Consider the following 20561-nt stretch of genomic DNA (forward strand, 5'->3'; position numbering starts at 1 on the left):
CTTTATTTATCTTCTCTATATATCTTCTTTATATTTCGTTAGTCAACAAATACTGATTGTTCTTCTTAAATCTGCGCGTATTATAGAGCTGTTAGCTTTTGACACTCGCTCCTGTAACCATGATTTCTCGATTTCTCGAATCAGAAAATGATTTCTCTTCCCAGTAAACACCAATAAGTAACAATAGACTTTACGTGCAAGTTACAATTTCCTACTCACGAAGTAAATACAATCTAACACATATGTAGGAACTGTAACTTGCAGTAAGTTTATTGTTACTTGGTGTTTACTGGTTTTTTTTAAGTAATTTAGTTTATAACACGATTAGATAGGAAGCTATCTGACAGATTCAAGTAGCGTCACGCGTATCTGCGCACGTGCAGCGATGCGTGTAGCGATAGTGACAGCTGTGTTGTGTGTTGACTGTTGGTCGTCGTGACGACTGACGATGACGATGCCGGGCCGTCCGCTCTTCACGAGGCCGTACGAAACGCCCGTGTGATTTAACACGGTGTGTTTAAAGCGCTGCGTTTAAAACCGGAGCGACGAAATGGTGGTCGCTGACAAACGCAGGCGTCTGATAGTCTCGACGGCGGGTCACTTCTTCAGCGCGTCCGTGCAACACGACGAGGAGGACGTCGAGGATCGCGAGATCCTCGATCGTTTCCTGGAGCAGTCGTCATGTAGGACTCTATGCGCCCGACCGGTTGACGCCGATCGGAATCAAGTCCGTTTGAAATTGAGCACCGAATTGCCCGCCGGTAGAAACACGTTGGTCTTCTTCAAGGTACCAGAGAGACCCTCCTTCTCTGAAAGAAAGAAAAACACTTTGAGAATTGATGAGTAAATGCAGAAGATTGATGACGAGTGAGAAAGAGGCTTTGTCAACAAGACGTTTATCGCGATTTGCCTTTCTTAAGATCTACTTAATCCACAGAACTGTTCTTTCGCACATTTCTCTCGATTACCGTTGGTTCCTAATCACCGTCATGCCGGCTGACGAGCGTGACTCTTTCTCGTAGAAAGCATTTTCTAGAAAGCCGCGATTCAACACGCCGTTTATATTTAATGATGGTGCGAAAATTCATGCAGGTGACAGCGGCGGCGGTGACGGAAGAGAACTTTCACGACGTGGTCCAGGTGGCTTCCACCGGCTGCGGAGACGGATCGGTTCTAATCGAGGGTCTCCGTCAGGTATGGGCGCCGGCCCTTCGTTCGTCCGCTTTAAGTACGTCTTGTTTGAAGAAATTGGAGGAGAGACTGCTCAGCTCCGGATTTTCGACTACCGTCGCGGAGGAGGAGGAATTCTGGAAGCGGAAACGGGACGAGGCCAAACGATCGCACGAGAGAACGAATTGCGAGGAAGCTGCCAAGTCCGTGAAGAACATCAGGGCCGAGCTTGAAAGCGCCGCGGTCTCGAGGTGCACATTTGTAAACTTTACTCCCTTTACTATTTTACACAATTACTATTTATTTTTCTTTTCGGCACAGAGACGGATTAATCGCCGTGGAGGAAGCTTGCGAAGCTATTTCCGTATACGTGGATGATCTGTGGAAGCTGGGGGGGCCGGCGTATACCGAGGAACGAATGAAGTCGTTTCTCGATGTGATCGGAAACGAAGTGGTCCAGCTGATACAAAATTATCTCAATGCGGTACTGTCTTTATATTAACCATAATCAATAAAAAATTAAGACGTTTCAAAACTACTCATAAATCCTTAAAAAGTCTTCGGAATATCTACAATCGTCTAAAAATAATATCCAATGAGAGCATCGATATTTTTTGGTAATAAATGAAACTAATTGACTCTTAAGCGAGTATCAAAAGACCTTAAATGCTAATTAAGAAATCGATTTCTTTATATATGCATATGATTTATGGCGTGCCATTCATTAGATCGACACGATCGACGCTCGCGCAAAGGATGAAACAATCGCACTCGGAGCGACAGTGTGCGAAAAGTGGGCGAACGCCGCGCAGAAGCTGACGGAGCTTTTCTGGCCGCATCACTCGCTCCATCCTTGGCGCGGACCGATCTTTGTACCCGAGAAATGCTCGAAGCTCGGCAGACGCCTCAGGTAGGCGTTAACGCACACGAATACCATACCAGCCATGGAATGTATAATAACGTAACCGCGATCTTCAGGCAGATGTCCGAGTTACGTGCGCAGCATCGCCAATTGAGCAGACTTCTGACTCCGAGCGAGAGATCTGGGCTCGGTATCGATAAATTGCTCCAGACGTTCGATGACACGAGAGGTACCTGCAGCTTCGCTTTAGAAACATTTTATGATAGCTTCCTGATGTGATTCATTAGGCCACACGAGAAACCATAAAGAAGTCAAATTGGTTTTTCTCTTAAAAAATCGCAGACACCTCCGAAACTGAAATGGACAAAGCGGTTTTTGTAACTCGTAACTTTTCATGAGTTATTTAATGGATAATAATTGAAATAATTAGAAATAGACACATCATGATTCAATGAATTATTAAATAAATTAAATTGAAATCTATCAAGAGCTTAACCGATTAAAAATTACATGAGATAAAAGAAGCGCTCCTTTAAAACCGAGCTAGGTTTTAGTGCTATACTTTAATGAATTATTAAATATAGCATTAACGGTATTTAATAAAATACAAATAATATTTCAAATAAAAAGATTAATAATTACGTTGCTCAGTTGCTTTGGACGATGATGAGCGAGACGACGAATGGAACAGATCGGTGCGTAAAATCGAGGAAGGTCTGATGCCAGCGGAGGAGCGCGTTGCTCAAAAGCTGAAGGACCACATCGCCGATGCCGATACCCCGAGCGCTTTGGTAGCTGAATTTGGAAGATACAGCGAGTTGATGAAGAGGGAAGGGCTTAAGAGAGCGTTACGCGGAGAACGAGAATCGTTGCTTGCGGCATATCGTGATCTAATCGGTAGAGCACATTCTTACACTAAAACGTTCTCTGTATCACTACGTTAGTCATATGAATAATTAGTATAAAAATAAAAAAAACTTCCAAAGAATTTACATATAACTTTTCTTTTTTTATAGTTGTTAATGAATTGTTAAATCGATTATTGATATTATTTCTTACAAATATTTTTTTTTCTGACTATAATTAGAGATAAGATGGTAGATATTGAGAACGATAATTCGTACAATTCAAACTTGTCTCGATCAATTAATTAAACTATATATTTCTTCATACGCGGGATTCTAGAGAATCGTTTGGCTGGGCCTGACACGGAAAATCTTCTGGCTGCTCCTAAAGTGCTGCAAGAGGTTCAAGCCGCTAGATCCGCGGAGATACGGCTGGAGAGTCTAGCTAAATTAGGAAAGGAGTTGCTTGCTGACCTTCCGGGGTACGAAGAAGTGGCGGCGCGTTTATCGAGCGCGCTGAAAGAAGCCGAAGAGAGAAGGCGGGATTTGGTTGAGTCATGGGTAACTTTCAACTGCATATGTTTAGTGCAATACATTACTCTAAAATTATTTTTTAAAAATTACATGAGCTTTATATAATCTCATCTTATATATTTAAAAAAAATCGAGTAACGCATTTTTGTTTGCAGGTGAACACTACTAAGGACAATATAACCAAGAAGGAATTAAGCTTGGGCACCGATTCGCCGGTGGTTGAACTTACCGGCACCAGCATGATGCGAGTGACCTATGATCCTCGACTGATGACTCTGATCAGAGAGGCCAGAGCGTTGTCCGGCGAGGGCGTCGAGCTGCCAAGGGAGATTAGAGACCTGGTGGACAGAGCTGCGTCTTTAGCTGGACGGGCTAGAGCTCTTCAGCAGGTCGCTACTTTTCACAACACGATCGGCGACCGAATGATGCCGTCCCAAAGACCGCTTATGTTGACGATAGCTCTCGAATTAGCGCGGGCTGTTCAGGAACAATCGGGTGTCGTTTGGTCTGATCCTCATCTCGTCGACGTGTACACTGCTAGATTAAAAGAATTGGTAATAATTGGATCGTCCCGTTATTTATATTAATATTGCAAGATGATGAAATTTATGGCGCGATATATTCCCCTGCAGGTAGTGAAGTTTGCTCGACAAAACTCAGAATTGATCTCGAAGCATTCTACCTTGCGAAATTACGTGTCGGGCTTGTTGAAAGGTGATGCTGTGCACCTCGTCGGAAATCAGAACGTATGGAAGGAGACGTTGACGAGCATGAGGGCGATTGTCGACGCGGTAGATTCGGAATATGGTAACGCGAGAGCTTGGAAATTACATTGGGATCGGCAACTTCTGAAGGCGTTGGGTGTAGCATACAGGTATAGGTTATAAATTTCGCGGAAGAATCCAGGAGTGGATTTAAAAAGATCTAAGAAATCTTTGATCATAATAAAATGCTGCGGGTGTATACAGAGCAATTCTACTTACTTACTTGCGTGCAATTTGTTAGCGACATTCATGTTTTTATTGGAGATATATTTGGTATAAAACACATTTCGCTTTATTGCGCATCTCGCCTAGGAATGCCTTGCCATCCTTATCGAGGAAGCTGTCGGAAATTCGAGTGGAGCTCACTTTTCGAGATGGATCCCTACAATGGAGACCGCCGCTCGAGGATATTCGCGCGAAGTTATATTCCGGTATACGCCGATCACTTTCCATCCCGGTGAACTTTAGGGGCGTTGGAGACGTCGCTGACGCACGCTTCGGTGATTTGGTGCAGAAGAACGCGTATCTATTTAGCGGTGTTTACAGACAGGTCGAAATCGCCCTGTCCACTCTCGAGTTGTTTAGGACCAAGTGGTTAAGTCTAGCGACACCGGCCAACATCGACGTTGGAGAACGGTAAACTTGAAATAATATTTTAAAAAATCACTAAAAATGGGGTTTTATTAAATTTTTATGAAAAAAAAAAAAAAAAATTAATTAGAAAGGATCTATAAATGGGTTAATAAGTCAGGGAAAAGTATTGATATACGTCTACATCGGTTTATAATTTTTTAGATTGAAAGGTAAACCTCCCCAAGAATGGGCGAAAGCCTTTAAGGAAGCGAAACAATGGGCCCAAGAGGTAAGTTTTATGTTACGAGGATGAGTCAGAAAATATCTTATACTCTTATACTCTAGAGTTTATTAAACATTTTTAACTCTGATGTGCGTCTTGTTATTGCTTTTCATATACAAATGTATACTTGCTTTTCGATTTGTTCTCGTATTAAACACCTTCGTACTTTTAAAACATATTGATCTAACTGAATAATATAGCCTGTACGTATTTTCGCCGAGATAGGTTGGGAAATTACGCGGCTGCGAGGTGAAAATCTCGTGCATATGCGTCGACACGGCGACAACGAGGAACGATTTGGAGACTGCGTCTCGCCACTATTGGGAACGGCTGTGTTCCGATCTGAGAGCGGAAGCGTCTTCGCGGCTGGTTGCCATCGTGGACTTCCTGTCCTTCGCATCCAAGGAGCTCGAGCGTAGGCCACGCGATGTGGAAGAGGTCGGATTAGCTCACGAGGCTCATGCACGCATCGAGCAACAGTCGGCCGGAATCGCCGAGGAGATGGAAGTCGTCGCTGTGCTGGCCAAAGTTATGGCCGCGTGGACCAGCGAGAAGCTCGACGGTAATGTCTTCTCGCCAAATATGATTGTCGCGCAACTTCTGCAGGAGAACCGATCCTTCGTAAATTGCAAATAAATATATAAACTGAGCATTCGTTTTGTGTTGTTTTTTTTGCAGGCGTTAACGCGGCTCACGCCGCTTGGCAGGATTTGGGGGATCGTTTGGAAAAACACAAGTCCGTTATGGCGCGTCTATTGGAAGATGCTAAAGTTAATCTTCGTCATAAGGCGATAGCGCTAAGAGATGAGAGAGAAAGATGGCAGGTAAAGTGGTCTGCCAGATCGGAGAATCTTACGCTTGATTGGTTGATGTCGATGAAAGAACGTTGGCACAATCTAAATGGACAACTGGATTCCTTGAAAGCGGATTGCAAGAGAATATCTCTGGACCTCGAAAGTGTCCTGGAGGATGACGACACTAATCTGTCACAAGTGGAGCGTGAATTGGAAACTGAAGAGTCAAATTACAGGTCTCTTTAACGGAAGATTGTTTTATTAAACTAGAATTCTTCGTTTTTTTAATTGTTTTAACTTAAAAAAAGTTATTTTTTATTATAATATTTTTAACGATAAACGAATTAAAATGTAATTAAACACATGTAATTAAACAAACATTGCAGATTCCAATCCGAGTTTTTGGGGGAGCTGAAAAATCAGGAAACCGAGGAGTGGGCCGTAGCCAGAAGAAGATTACCGAGACTTCATGATTGGCTCGATTCCTGGGAGAATAAAATTCGGTTGCAAGACAATTTGGAGATTGATACCTTCGTCGGTAGAAAGATAAAAGAAGTCAGATCTGCGATCGAATCTATCCAGTCGCTTCGGGGAGACGAGATTGCCAACGAGCATTGGACCGAGTTAATTCCTATATTGGGTTTGAAGATCGAAACCCCACGGGATATCACTTTGGGCCACTTGCTCGCTTGTACAAAGACGCTGAAGGAGAATGAGGATCAAATAAAAGTAAGAACATGAAAGTTCAAGATTGTTAAGAAGAAAGGAGCAATATTTCAGCATTTCAGTATTTATATAATTTTTTCTGTAAAAGATATGTCAAAGTAAAGTACATTACACGAAAAGTATATGCTCTTAAAAATAATTAAAAATAATAGGCTTGAGAAAAAGAAAGATAGAAAGAGAGAGAGAGATCGGCTGAATATGTAGCTATATACATTTATATTCTCAGACTTCCATAAACACGTACGATATATGTATTTCTTTATTCTCAGGAGATAACAAAACGAGCGATCGCAGAGAGCGGGATCCGACAGGCGTTAATAGATCTGGAGATCTGGGAAAGTACGGCGTCACTTCCGTTGCAGGAATCAACCGATAGCAAGAATACAACAATCTTACTCGTCGGAGACTACGGCACTTTGTTAGCGAAAATAGGTACCGTCTACACTTACTAGTTATTAGTTGTTTGGTTTTTATCAATTTTATAATCTGTTTATTTTATTTCAAATTTTGAATCTCCCTTACAATAGAGGAATTGAGACTCTTGCTCGAAGGAGCGAAAGGCACGTCAGGACACGACAGGTTCGCGTCTAGAGTTGCGCGCTGCGAAGCGGCCCTGTCAGAGCTCGAGGAAAGGATTAAGGCACTCAGCAGCGTGCAAAGGAAATGGATTTACTTAGAGCCAGTCTACGGAAGTGGAGCTGCTCCCAATGACTCCGGAAGATGGTCTAGGGCTGATAAGGAATTTAGGTTTATTAAACTATATCAATCCGATTTAATTCGCTTATATACAGTTTCTGCGTTTTTCTTTCGCTTATATCTAAACATCAATTTATGCCTATGTGAACTTTTAGGTATCTCATAGGAGAAGTATCTCGGGATCCCAGAGTACCATCCTTGAGACAACTTCCATTGCCAGCTTTAACAAGTTTGAAGGATCTATTAGACAGATGTCAGAAATCTCTGGACGAATTTTTAGAGGTGAAACTCAGCATATAATTAAAAAACATTTTATTTAAAAAAATTGTGTTTTTTACCCCCGTTAGCTAATAACAACAAAAATCTTAATTGCAGGAGAAACGAGCAGCTTATCCGAGATTATACTTTCTTAGCGATGAAGACCTTTTGGAATTGGTATCGGGCAGTGGAAGAGGATTGGAGGCTCATTTGCCGAAGTTGTATCATGGTATTGGTTCAGTAGTAAAGGAAAATAATTCGTTAACGGCGATCGCGTCGCCCGAGGGAGAGATATTGAAGTTACCAAAGGCTGTCGACCTCACTGAACCTTTACCGCGATGGCTAGATAATCTCGAGAAAGGAATGAGAAACGCTCTCCGTCACAGTTTGGAGAAGTGTTTAAACGACTCCGCACCCGATCCGTCCGTTTATCCTACACAGATATTGCTACTGTCAGAGAGAATAGGATTTACCGAGCGCTGCGAACGCGCCTTGAAAGAAGGTCGCGCGGCTCTGCAGAAACTTGTCGAATATTTGGAAACGCGGAGGGCGAAGTACAGAGGACTGGAGGACGCCGGTGACAAGCTGACCGCTCTGAAAGCGCGTGGTCTTCTTTTGGATACCGTTTATCACCTGCAAGTGGCTCGATCATTGTTCAAGATCGTGGTAACGGGCGAGAATGCTAATTGGACGTGGTATAAACAACTGAGGAGTTACAAAACTGTGAGTTTTGGTTAAAAAAAACCTACATTCTTGTCTCGATGATTAAAAATTAAATCGCAATACGATTTTTTTAAATGCATTCTATATTTAAATGATAAATTTTCCAAACAAGAAGCATTTTGTATAACATCTTATTGATTATATATTATATTATTACATTACACTGTCATATTTTAATTTAAGAATGAAGGCACGTACGTAGTACGATGCGCCGGTGCAGAGTTACCGTATCGCTTCGAGTATCAAGGGGCATCCATCGGCTTAGTGAGAACTCCCTTGACAGAGAAGTGCTTCTTAGCTCTCACGCAAGCTATGAAGCTTGGATTGGGTGGAAGCCCGACTGGTCCCGCTGGAACCGGGAAGACCGAAAGTGTTAAAGCTCTAGCATCTGTTTTGGGTAGACTGGTTCTCGTCTTCAATTGTGATGAAGGTAAGGCGTTTGTTTTCAATCGTTGTGGCAGAAAATTGTACGTGGTATAAATATGCGTTTTTGTACGCGAAACTAAATTTAATATTAAAATGTCCGTTGCGAAATATAGGAATGGACACCGGCAGTATGAAACGTATCTTAGGCGGCTTGGCGCAAGCGGGCGCCTGGGGTTGTTTCGACGAATTCAATCGTCTTGAGGAAGACACCCTGAGCGCGGTATCGATGCTGGTGAGACCGCTTCAAGAAGCGCTACGGAACGGCTCATCCGAGATTCTGCTAGGCGATCAGAAAATCAAGCTTGATCCTCACTGCTGCATCTTTATCACGATGAATCCAGCTGGGAGCGAGTACGGCGGCAGGCGCAAGCTGCCGGATTCCTTAGCGCGACTCTTCAGGCCTATCAGTATGGCGCATCCAGATAAATCAGACATTGTCAGGACTTTGTTGGAGTGCGCTGGTTTCTTAGAGGCGACCACCCTTGGAAAACGGCTCGTGGAGGCTCTCGAGATTGCTGGGACCATGCTTTCCGAGCAGCCGCATTACGATTGGGGGCTCAGGGCGCTTAAATCTGTGCTCGACGCCCTACGTCCAATTGCCGACGTCGATGAGACCACCAGGTATGTTCGTGTCTGTTTTAAAATATGTCAGATTGAGGAAGAAAATGTTATTAGATATATGATTAAAAATTGATCTTTATTTCATTAATATTATCTAATATTAATATAACATTAGCGTATTTTTAATACACTGTTGATATTTTAATACTATTTAATACTGTTTAATATTGTTTTAATACTGTTCAATTAGTAAGTTGATGTTAACGCAAGTTTGATCTGATACTCCAGCACTCAAAACTTTTCGATGATAATTTCAAAAGTCATAATCACAAGATTAATAGTCAGCGATATTTATGCCAGATATCTCAAGCTGTGATTAACGCGCGGAAATTCGTGAGGTTCTGCGATAAGTTTTCCAGCGATAAGAGACTCGTTCTTGCGGCTTAAACAGATCTAATATAATTAATAGATAGAAATAAAATCACTCGATATAATCGCCTCGTGTTTTTAGTTTATTAGACTTCTTATCTGATATATATGTATATATTTGACAAATTCTCTTTTCTCGTTTTTATTGCATTGGTAGATATACGAGTTGTCCATCGATAAGAAAACATTTCAGTCCTTAAAGTAGATTTCAGTTTGTACTTTTTGCCGATAAGAAATCCTTCTATTTCTATTACGTGTAATTTAGATAAATATATGTGAATATTTTTTTATGGAATTAAGAGAAATTTATATTAATATCTTTAAGCTGCACTAATAGAAACTTTTGTTGTTAAAACTATATTATGATGAAAAGATTTCTTTTTTTTTTTTTGCAGGCTTCTTATCTCAATCAAGGCATCGACCCTTCCGAAACTGACAGAGGCAGATACGACGAAATTCCTGTCGTTGCTGGACGATCTCTTCCCGAAGACTAATCTTCCTTTATCGGTCTCCACTGAAAGCGAGGATCTGGTCGTCGCATTATTGAAGATTTGTGAAACGCGGGGATTGACGAAAGAAATTGCCAACAGATGCGTTCAACTGAACGATCTATTGAAGAGCAGGACCGGCGTTGCCATAGTCGGCCCACCGGGTAGCGGAAAGACGTCGATCAGGTCGTGTTTGGCTGAAGCGATAGCAAAAACCGGCGAATCCGTGCAGCAGATTATCGTTTATCCTGGCGCGATACCAAAGAGCAGATTGTTAGGTCACATTAATCCGCGGACGAGGTAAAGAGTATATGAAACACAACACAATGATTCTTTTTATCCCGCGTTTTAAAGACCCGTTGAATATTAAAATACAAATGTTTGTGCGTGTAAATAGGGAATGGAAGGAGGGTGTTTTGTCGAGCGCGGTAACGTCCGCCGGGAATTCCGCGACCTGGATCATTTTCAATGGGGACGTGGAACCCGACTGGGCGGAGGCGTTGAATTCAGCCCTGGACGATAATCGATTGCTAACATTACCCAATGGAATAGGAATTAAGCTTGGTAGCGGTACAAGGTACAAATGTCTTAATTGAAGATATCTATAACAACATTTATAACGCGTAGTGGCGAAAAATCTCTCAAATTTTAATTATATACGTCAAGTAAGTTGTTAAGTTTTATATGCGCCATTTAATTACTCGATTATACATGTTGCACAAATGTTTGTAAAACAAGGTTCATCTTCGAGACCCACAAACTCGCCGATGCTAGCCCAGCTACAGTTTCCCGATTGGGCGTTCTGCATCTTGGCTCAACGAGACCGACGTCCTTGTTGGTACCGTGGCGTTTAGAGCAACTCTCGTCGACCGCTGCGGAGATCGCGAATACCCATTTATGTTCATGCATCGACGAAACTCTGAAAATAAAGGCTAATAGTTCCTCCGCATCCGGTTTAATGGCTGCTACATTGTGTCACCTGCATAAAGCGCAAACGTTCGCTCAGGCCACTCAGGCTCTTCTGGTTTCATTATGCGGCCAAGTGGAGGATGCACAATCCAAAGACGATTTGGCGAAATTTATTTACGGATCAACCGAAAGCTGGTGAGTGCGCTATAAATGGGACTTTTCGAGTTTTTAAAACAATAGACTGAATCACGTCGAACTTTTCGCTCATAAATGTATTTCTCAGGTGTCCCGATCCACAAAAGCCAAGCGCAGTTCTTTACGACTCCGAAACCGATCGATTAGTACCCTTCAGCGATACGTACGAGTCTATCAATACCGATCACGGGCCCGTCTCGATTTCGGGTACTAAAAAAATTGCGTTAAAACTTTAAAATTATATTTTTAGGAGAGACATAGATCTATATTTATATATTTTATGCAGATCGCATCAAGAAGGCATTAGCGGCTATTTTGCCCTGGATGGAGAATGGTCATCCCATTATGATTCGTGGACTCGAAGGTTGCGGTAAAAATGCCTTAATCGACGTTGCATTGACGAAAATAAAAAATCAGGATATCACGACCGTGGTACGAGGATCTTCGCTTTATGGTCCTGACGATCTTGTGAGTCGTTTGAAAAAAGCCTGTTTGCGCTTGGAGTCTTCTTCGCAGGGTAGGATGTACAAGCCGAGAAGCGGATCTCAAGTGCTTCTTATCTTGGAAGATATGCATCTCGCTGCTAAAGACTTACAGGTATAATCCAGACAAGTCTCTTCTCTAATCTTTTGATCTATTAATTTAGAGACGTCTTATAGCTGTCTGTGTTTAGCACATAAAAGATAACGTTTTAAAACTTTTTTTTGAAATTGTTTCTGCTTTAATAATACTATTAAATCCGTAAATAATACAAATTTCTTTAGAAAAGAATGGTAAAAGAAAAGTTTTCAATAAAAAAGATTTATTTTTATAATAAAAAATTAATGAGATCAAATTATCTTTAGGAATTAGTAAGAGAGTTACTTCAAGAGGAAGGCTTCCTTGAGGAAGATCTCGTATTTTCTAAAATATCCATAACGATCATATGCACTGCCGATGTGACTACTCGATTACATCCGAGGCTCGAAGCCTTATTCGCAACTTATTATCTAGAGTGAGTGACTTTTCTGTACAAAAATATATAAATCAAAATAAAGTTTAAAGGAAATCCATTCTTTAAAATTAAGTACCTATAATTATATATACATAAATTTAATCTTCTGGATTTTTTCTCTAAAATTAAAAGAAAAAGAAAAATTGAAAACTAGAAGTTCACACACACACATAACTTAATAAAATAAATTTTAATTTTCTTTAATTCGTATATTATTAAAAAGAATAGTAATAAATTTAGAACAAGTTCTTGAAACTTTATATGAAATATATCTGTGCTAGATATCCAAGCCAAAAAGATATCGCGGCTATTCTCGAACTTCATTTGAGGACTTCTTTGAAAGAAGTCGACTTTGTCATGGCGGAATCTTGGATCGCCCGAATGAAGCCTAGTATTTTGGATGCTTTCCGATCTGCGAGTTCCTCCCAGGAATCTTCTTTTACTTGGACTCTTAAGGATATTGTCTCGTGGGCAAGACTATTGATGTATTATCCTGCTCCCGAAAATGAAGCGTACATCACTCGTTACTTGTTGGACATTGGACAACGTCTATTTCGTGCGAGGTATTTTAAAATCATAATACTTTACAAGGGAAAATTATTTTCTAAAAATATATTATTATATGTATACATATGTATAAATTTGCAAAGAAGCTGGATTAAATTTCAAAAAAGATAAATTTAAAGTCTTTTTTAAATATTATTGTATTTACTAATTTAGATTAACGCCCAAGACGCTGACACGGTGGGAATCTCTGCTAATTTCGAAGGACTCCGAGGTAAAGGATTTTAATAATGATGTATATGCATGGAAGAGCGCGAATATTGGGCTATATCCGTTGACTGAAGAGCAATGGCGAGAAGAGGTAATTAACGCAGCGGCTAGATGCGCCAGAGAGGGTCAACCAGTGCAGGCATCGATTTCATCTTATCTTTTAGAAACTGTAGCTGGTGTGTAGCACGGCCTTATTAAATTAATAGGTAAGGGAAGAGTTGACAATCATAACAATATTAAATATTTCGATAGGATTAAGTTGGGCTATTGGATGCGATTTTCGTGGTATAATTCTCGTTGGACGACCGGGAGCGGGCAGAAGGTCAGCAGTTAAACTAGTTGCAACCTTCTCTTCCCTACGACTGATCGATTCAGGGCCTGGTACAGTAAGATGAGCTAATAATCTGTAGAAACGCGTTCTATTATTGTATCTTGTCCCTTGGAATCCCGTCATATCCATATGTTGTTTTTCAGAACGTGGTAAAGCGGCGATAAAGAGCGCCGTACAAGCCGCCGGTATTGAGAGTCAACCGACTTTGCTCCTGTTGGAGGAACATCACGCCAGGGAGGAGACCTTAGCCGTGATGGTGAGCGCCATAGTATCCAAAGGGGAAGTTCCAGGACTTTTCACGACGGAGGAACTTGATGCGCTGGTCGCACCGCTCGCCGATCTTGCCCGAAGAGAAGATTTTCAAGGGACACTGGAGCAGTATTTATATCATCGTACGTGTATCCAAAATTTTATTCGATACTGGATAAATAAATCCATAGAGGACTGTTACTCTTTTAAGAGAATTTATAAATCTTTCGTTCGTATACTCAGCAATGGATTGTTTCGTTAATTTATGATGCATATAATGACTGATTGATTTCACAGGCCTGCGCAAGTTTCTCCGAATAGCGATGATCTTAGATTCAGAAGAGATCGAATCGTCGTCCCTGTTACATTTCGGTCTCCTTCGACATTGCGCGTTGCTCGGCTCTGGACCTGGCGGTCCCAGCGAGTGGTGGTCCCGAGAATGCTCGCTGATCAAATTGGCAATTCAGGAGGGCACTTTGCAAATGGATGAGCTCGAGGAACTACCGAACGGCGCAAAGGTCATAATCGGAGCTCATCTTCAGGCACCTCGTTATCAAAGGGCACCGGCGCGGTTCCTTGCTCTGATGCACACCTGGAGACAGCTCCGTGACACGTGGAGCAAGGAGGTCGAAGAGAAGCTACGATCTCTCGAAGCCGGTATCAGCAAACTAAGAGAAGCCGGTGAGCAGGTGGCCAAGCTAGAGGATGAGGTGTCCAGGCAACGCCAGGAACTTGAGGTCCGCGTAATGCAATAACGTTATTATATGTAATTGCAACTTCTTGTATTTTACAATACTGCAATTGCGTAAAATCATGCTTAAAGGTGGAAAAGGGGAGAGCCAATGCCGCTCTTGAACAAATCACCGCTACGATGAGAGGCGCAACCAATCAAAGGGGAGAGATGACAAGTTTGAAGGCTAACACGGAACGCGAAAGTGCCGAACTCGCACGACGTAAGGTAATATCATTTTTTTCTGTTGTTGTGTGATACAAAAAATTGAGGCTCATAGAGATCACGCAACGCGACGTGTTCGCGTGGATGCGATGTATATTCATGAATAACAATATATACCAATCTTATCATTTACGTAGGCGGACATAGAGAGTGAATTAGGGAAGGTCGAGCCTCTGGTGGCGCAAGCTGCTCAAGCCGTGGCTGGTATAAGTGCCGACGCGTTAGCTGAAGTTCGTTCGTTGAGAGCACCACCGGCGCCGGTGAGAGACGTCCTCGAGGGAGTCCTCCGGTTGATGGGCATAAAGGACACGTCTTGGAACAGCATGAAGACCTTCCTCGCTAAGCGAGGAATTAAGGACGAAATCAGGTAAGCGAGAGTATTGGCTCAATCTAACTGATCCATATCAATTTTATTTTATTCAACTGTTTGTTTAATTTTACAACCAACTAAAATTTTCTTCTTCATTTTTCTACGCAAATTTAACGCGCAGAAATTGGGACGCGAGACGCAGTGCGCCTGCAAGTTTAGAGGCGGTCGCCAAACTGATAAAGGAACGTCCGGACAGCTTCGAAGAGAAAACCGCGAAGAGAGCATCGGTTGCGGCCGCTCCGTTAGCCGCTTGGGTACTTGCGAATCTTCAATACGGTCAAATATTGGAACAAGTCGCTCCCCTGGAACGAGAACAACGTCAGTTAGCTGAGTATGTTTCTTTAATTTTTTAAATGCAAAAATATTCTCTGATTCTTTTGACATTCATCTTCCTGTGATGTATCTTTTTATCTTTGTCATCAATTTTTTATCGTTTTTTTACCTAATTTTGAATTTTCATTTTATTTTCTTTTACATTTAGTTGTTTTATTTTTTGGTTTCTTAATTATTTTGTCATTTAAGGGGCCTGGCGGCAGCTGAGGCACAGTTGGGACAATTAACAATGGGATTAAACACAGTAGAGAGCCGTGTGGCGCAGCTTCAGAAGGAACTTGCCGAGCACACGAGGAGTGCAGCTGAATTACAGCTGCGGACCGAATCCACCGAGTCCAGTCTTTCGACAGCACGTGCTCTGTTGAAGAAACTCGATACCGAACATCGCGACTGGCAAGCGCAGTCCCAAGAACTGACTGCCAGGAAAGAGCAACTGGACGTTGAGGCAGCTAATGCTGCAGCTCTACTTGTATATCAGGTAATCAGTCTTCCTATTTAGCTTTGCCTAACGTAAAAAAAGAAAAATTGGATTCTAAAATTTACGTCAACAAATAATTTAGATATAGGTTTGAATATTCCTATATTTCAATTTTTTATAAATAAAAAAATCTCTAAATATTTGTTATTAATTAATTGATTATAATAATAAGTAGTAACAATTGATCCTTAAAGAATTATGACATTTGGATTGCGCAGGATCCTGAGAGAGATGACGATTGGAAGAAATCAGCGATCAAATTATTAGTAACCGAACGCGAAAGATTATCGTGGAGGGCACAGGGTTTGCCGGCAGACACGGCCAGCTTGGTCGCAGCCTCTCGCGTGTTAAAAGGACCTCTGGTACCTATTTTCCTTGATCCCTCGGGGGTGGCTGTCACCTGGATCAAACGCAATTTTGGCACTAGACTCGAGATAACTCAGCCTGAAAATTCCAAGTTCTTGACGACTCTGGAGCTCGCTGTGCGTTTCGGGAAACCTCTTTTGGTCGAGGAATTGGTCAAGTTTCCGTCGATATTGTTGCCTATGCTTCGTCGAGGATCGCTCAGATTGGGCGATCGTATTCTGCCGGCTCAGGAAGGCTTTCAACTCTTTCTGGCCACTAGGAAGAACCAATTGGAAGATATCCCGAAGGAAGCCGATGCTGTGTTATGCGAGATCACGCTCGGCGCCGGTACGAAAAGCCTGGCAGAAAGATTCGTGGAGAAGGTACGAGAAAATTAATAAATATGCAGTGATTTCTGATATGGCATTTATATCTGATTTTCTTTTATATTCGGATCATTAACGATACTGTCACATCAGCTCTTACTAAACGAAACGCCGGAGCTCGAGGCGCAGAGAAGAGAAGCCTTGGAGAGGGAAGAAAGATTGTCCGGAGAGCGGGACGCGGCCAGGCTAGATGTGCTGAGCCAATTAGCTACTGCCAGAGGCCAAGATCTTTTACAAGAATCCCAAGAACAAGGAGGTCTCTTGTTTTCATTGGAAGCAACGCAGTCTAAGGCGAAAGAGATAGCGATCGCGCTCGAAGAGAGTAGACAAAGTTTAGAAGAAGTCTCAAGGTACTTTTAGAAATTTTAACACTACTTCTATATTAAAAATACTAATATTGATGTTGGTATCAACACCTGAAAATAACGCTGTTTTCGTCCTCTTCTTTTAGGCGTGCCAAAAGTCACGAAAAGTTCGCGCAGTTTGCCGCTAATGTCTACGAGACTATCCAGGGGTTGACACTCCTCAGTTCTTTATATGTCATCTCTACAGAAGCCTATACCGATATCTGCTTGAAAGCGGTGCAGGATGACATTTCTTTCACGAATGAAGACAGAGAAAAGCGGGAATCACGAGGTCTAATCGAGAAACGGTACGCACATGTTTATTCTGATCGATAAATGCAAATGATAAATGCAAGATCGTCACGTAGTCTGTTGTATCAGGTTGATAACTCTGACGTTTCACCATTGCGCGAAGGCGGTCTACAGGAAGCATAGACTTCCGCTGGCGTTGCACATGGCGTTGTCGTTAAACTCAGTGCCGGATGTTGAGAGAAATCTCTTGTTTGACAGTGGCGTCGATAATTCCGACTTCGAGTTACCTGAATGGATACCGGACGAACGACGCGAAGCTGTGCAAGCCTTAGGCTCTTCTCTACCCAACGTATGTATATGATGTCTTCAGTAAATAATTGAAAGTTTTGTTAAATTAATTTCACTACCATGAACAGTTTGAATAAAGCAGATTTGAATTTTTACTGACGTCGATATCATTTTTCTTTTCAAAGGTAGCCGTTAGGATGAAATCTTCCTGGCTGAACGATATTTCCGATATTTATGCTGACAAGGGACTCAGCGCCTTTCAAAAAGTTTTAGTCGTTAAGGCTCTACGGCCTGACTATTTGCACACCGCACTTTCTAAATTAGCTGCGAAGCAATTAGGCAAGTGCCAGATTATGTGATAAAATTATTTCGAATTTTGCGTATATTTAAACATTTTAATGTCATTGCAACTTACAATTCTAAAATTCATACACTCGAAGAATATACAAGCGATCTGAATTCAAGAAAAACGAACAATTTGAATATTATGTACAAACAGAACCTTTTATTATTTTTATTTCAAGAATGAACATATGCTTGAAACAATTAACACTACGTTTATTTTGAGATTCTCTCTTTAAAAAATTGTAAATTTACCGAATTCTTTTTCGCGCAACCGACTCTTTCAAGCAAATTTAATTTTTAAATCTATTTGCGAAAGGTGTGAAGGATTTGGCACCACCTCTATGGACATTGAGCACGGTCGCTCAGGAAAAGGCGGGGACGTATCCTGTGCTGTTACTTTTATCGCCGGGAACTGATCCCGGTCCCGAGCTCAGTGTATTAGCCGAGAAACACACCTCCGCTGGATTTACCGAGGTATCTCTGGGCCAAGGACATGTCACGCAAGCTGAATTGGCGCTGGAAGCCGTATGCAGGTAAAATCTCATAACTCTCGAAAGCATCGTGATGCAATATGTATAATATTATATGAGTAAAAAAAATTTTAAATGCTTTATCTTGCTTTAATAAAAATTATTAAAGATAGAAATAGAATTTTAATTGAAAGTATACGATCTTGTCGAATACTAAATAATATATTCATTATTACTTTGCAGAAATGGTGGTTGGATATTGCTAAGCAACTTGCAGCTCGCTCTAAACTGGCTGCCGCGACTGGAAAGTTTGCTTCGCTCGCCGATGTGTACCACGAACAAGAATTCCTCCACGAGGATATGGCTGACCACCGAGGAGTGTTCCGGATTCTATCCGGGTTTAGCGGGGCTCTGTCTGAAACTGGCGTATGAACCGCCCGAAGGCGTGAAGAGGAATGTGAGAAAATCGCTGCAACAGCTGCGACAGTCGCAACGTAACAGCGACGATGTCGCGGCCACTACGTTGGTACTCGCCTGGTTACACGCGACGCTTCAAGAACGACGAAACTTCGTTCCTCAGGGTTGGATCAGACCGTACGAGTGGAACGAGTCGGATCTCGAGGCTGCCTACGAATTGGTGGTAAAGGACGTGACAAAGGAGAAACGATCGCAACAAGGTATGTGAAACGTAAACGTACACAAGTAATTTTAACATCTTATAAGACCGATGTATCAAGTATATGTTGGGATGGAAAGGTGATTGGCAGATCGGTAGAGGTCTGCTCGACGTTGCGGTTTACGGCGGCCGGCTCCAGGATGCTTATGACGCAAGGGCATTGCGCTCGATGATACGCAACGCGTGGTCCAGAGATATTTTTGAGGGACGCCGGAAGCTGGGAGACGCGTTGAAAGTAACCGACATGACGATGGGTGATCTATTAAAGTCATTAGAGAATTTGAACGACGTTGATTCGCCGAAAGAGTACTTCGGACTCCCCGCTAATGCTCATAGGGCATGGGAAAGGGCTGCTGCGGAACAAGCCCTGACGTATCTCAAAGGTATCTTTAAAGTTTTATTTTTATATCTAACGATAAGTCATTCAAGTTCTCGACATCAATTAATATATTTGAATTATCCAGGTATCTTGATGAAGTCTTTCAGCAACAGCGAAGGAACTAGCGATAAATTAGAAAAGTCGAAAGTCCAACAAGATCTAAAGGAAATTATGGAACGACAATGTTCTTTGACGTTCACGCGCGATACAGGTGCCATAAGCGAGCGGAAAGGAAACCCTTTGCAAGACTTTTTCATCGATGAAATCGATCTTACAAAAAAGTTGTTGCACATTGTACAAACGGACATGGACGCGCCTTCTTTCGACGATAACGAGGTAAGGCAGATTTCGATTTTGAGAACTGTATTTCTATATAATTATTTCAATACAACGATAATTATAATTATATATTTTTTTCACAATAATAATGGTAATCATTACATTTATGATTCAAGACTCCCAAGCACTGGGTTGCGGAATGGCGAACGGGCCCGAAGAATACCATTCAATTCGTGAAAGCGCTCCTGTCCAAATACGAAGCACTAAAATCATCAGCGATAAATGTACCCCGTCGAGTTGATTTATCCCAGCTGTCCCGACCACGGGCTCTTCTAACCGCCCTAAAGCAACATACCGCACGAGAGCTCGGTCATCCGTTGGAAACGCTTCATCTCCGTGCCAATTGGACCGAGAATCGTACGAACAAAGAGTGGCAGGTATCGCTACAGCTCGAGGGTTTACTCATATCAGGTAAGTTTGATTAATTATGTTATCAGACTCAACGGAATTTGATCCAGTATTTACAGTATCAAGTTCTTATTTATTATAATCAAGTAACAAGAATCACATTTGACAATTTTTGAAAAAACTTTTAGATCATATCGAAAAAGTCTAGAGTCTAGAATACTGTTATAAATAAAAGAGAAAACGGCCTATACGCAACGCATTTCTTACAGGAGCCTCGATCGAAGAAGGTGTCTTGAAGGATCTGGACGCAAATTCAGCAGCGGTCGCGGTCGCCCCGACATGCCAAGTGGCGTTTATACCGGAGGAATACTCGGACGATAAATCCGGCGACGACAATCTTTCCGCTCTCGAGGATACGTATCGGCAAGATTATCTGAGCATACCGGTTTATACAAGTGTTCAACGGGAGGCTCTAATTTGTTCGTTACCGATCACGTGCCCGCGAGAAGAATGCGACGCATGGTTACGCCGTGGCGTCATCCTGTATCTGCGATAAGTAGCTTTCGTAATCGTTCCCAATTAAACCGATGAAGATGAAGATAGATCATTTGCAAGTAGCACCAGATCTCTGACAAGAGCAAATAGTTTTTAATTATTGTTAAATGCTAG

General features: G+C 42.0%; 1 protein-coding gene across 1 annotated transcript; it reads left to right on the forward strand.

Annotated features, from left to right (window-relative positions):
* The first annotated feature begins 544 nt into the window (after positions 1–544).
* Positions 545–20448, forward strand: Btv (dynein cytoplasmic heavy chain beethoven). Its single transcript, XM_071797895.1, has 46 exons — positions 545–787; positions 1093–1421; positions 1492–1654; positions 1899–2080; positions 2149–2261; positions 2684–2929; positions 3218–3438; positions 3567–3965; positions 4044–4285; positions 4488–4811; positions 4971–5037; positions 5257–5593; positions 5710–6061; positions 6212–6554; positions 6821–6983; positions 7079–7298; positions 7403–7529; positions 7623–8228; positions 8412–8658; positions 8768–9275; positions 10040–10432; positions 10530–10709; positions 10871–11236; positions 11325–11443; positions 11523–11833; positions 12082–12230; positions 12512–12793; positions 12951–13180; positions 13257–13385; positions 13479–13727; positions 13882–14321; positions 14408–14542; positions 14677–14906; positions 15031–15240; positions 15432–15720; positions 15939–16448; positions 16545–16801; positions 16903–17103; positions 17177–17396; positions 17521–17674; positions 17997–18213; positions 18394–18827; positions 18907–19209; positions 19291–19541; positions 19661–19955; positions 20162–20448. Exons 1-46 carry the CDS (start codon positions 551–553, stop codon positions 20446–20448), a joined length of 12267 nt encoding a protein of 4088 aa, XP_071653996.1. The 5' UTR covers positions 545–550.
* Positions 20449–20561: the final 113 nt, after the last annotated feature.

This window comes from Temnothorax longispinosus, chromosome 2, assembly GCF_030848805.1.
Source record: "Temnothorax longispinosus isolate EJ_2023e chromosome 2, Tlon_JGU_v1, whole genome shotgun sequence".
NCBI lineage: Eukaryota > Metazoa > Arthropoda > Insecta > Hymenoptera > Formicidae > Temnothorax > Temnothorax longispinosus.

Excerpts from the sequence above, each read along its gene's own strand:
- Btv (XM_071797895.1), top strand. The coding sequence starts at position 551 with ATGGTGGTCGCTGACAAACGCAGGCGTCTGATAGTCTCGACGGCGGGT. Across the intron at positions 6,984-7,078 it reads CACTTTGTTAGCGAAAATAG|AGGAATTGAGACTCTTGCTC; the intron begins GTACCGTCTACA and ends CCCTTACAATAG. Across the intron at positions 17,397-17,520 it reads TAGGCTCTTCTCTACCCAAC|GTAGCCGTTAGGATGAAATC; the intron begins GTATGTATATGA and ends TTCTTTTCAAAG.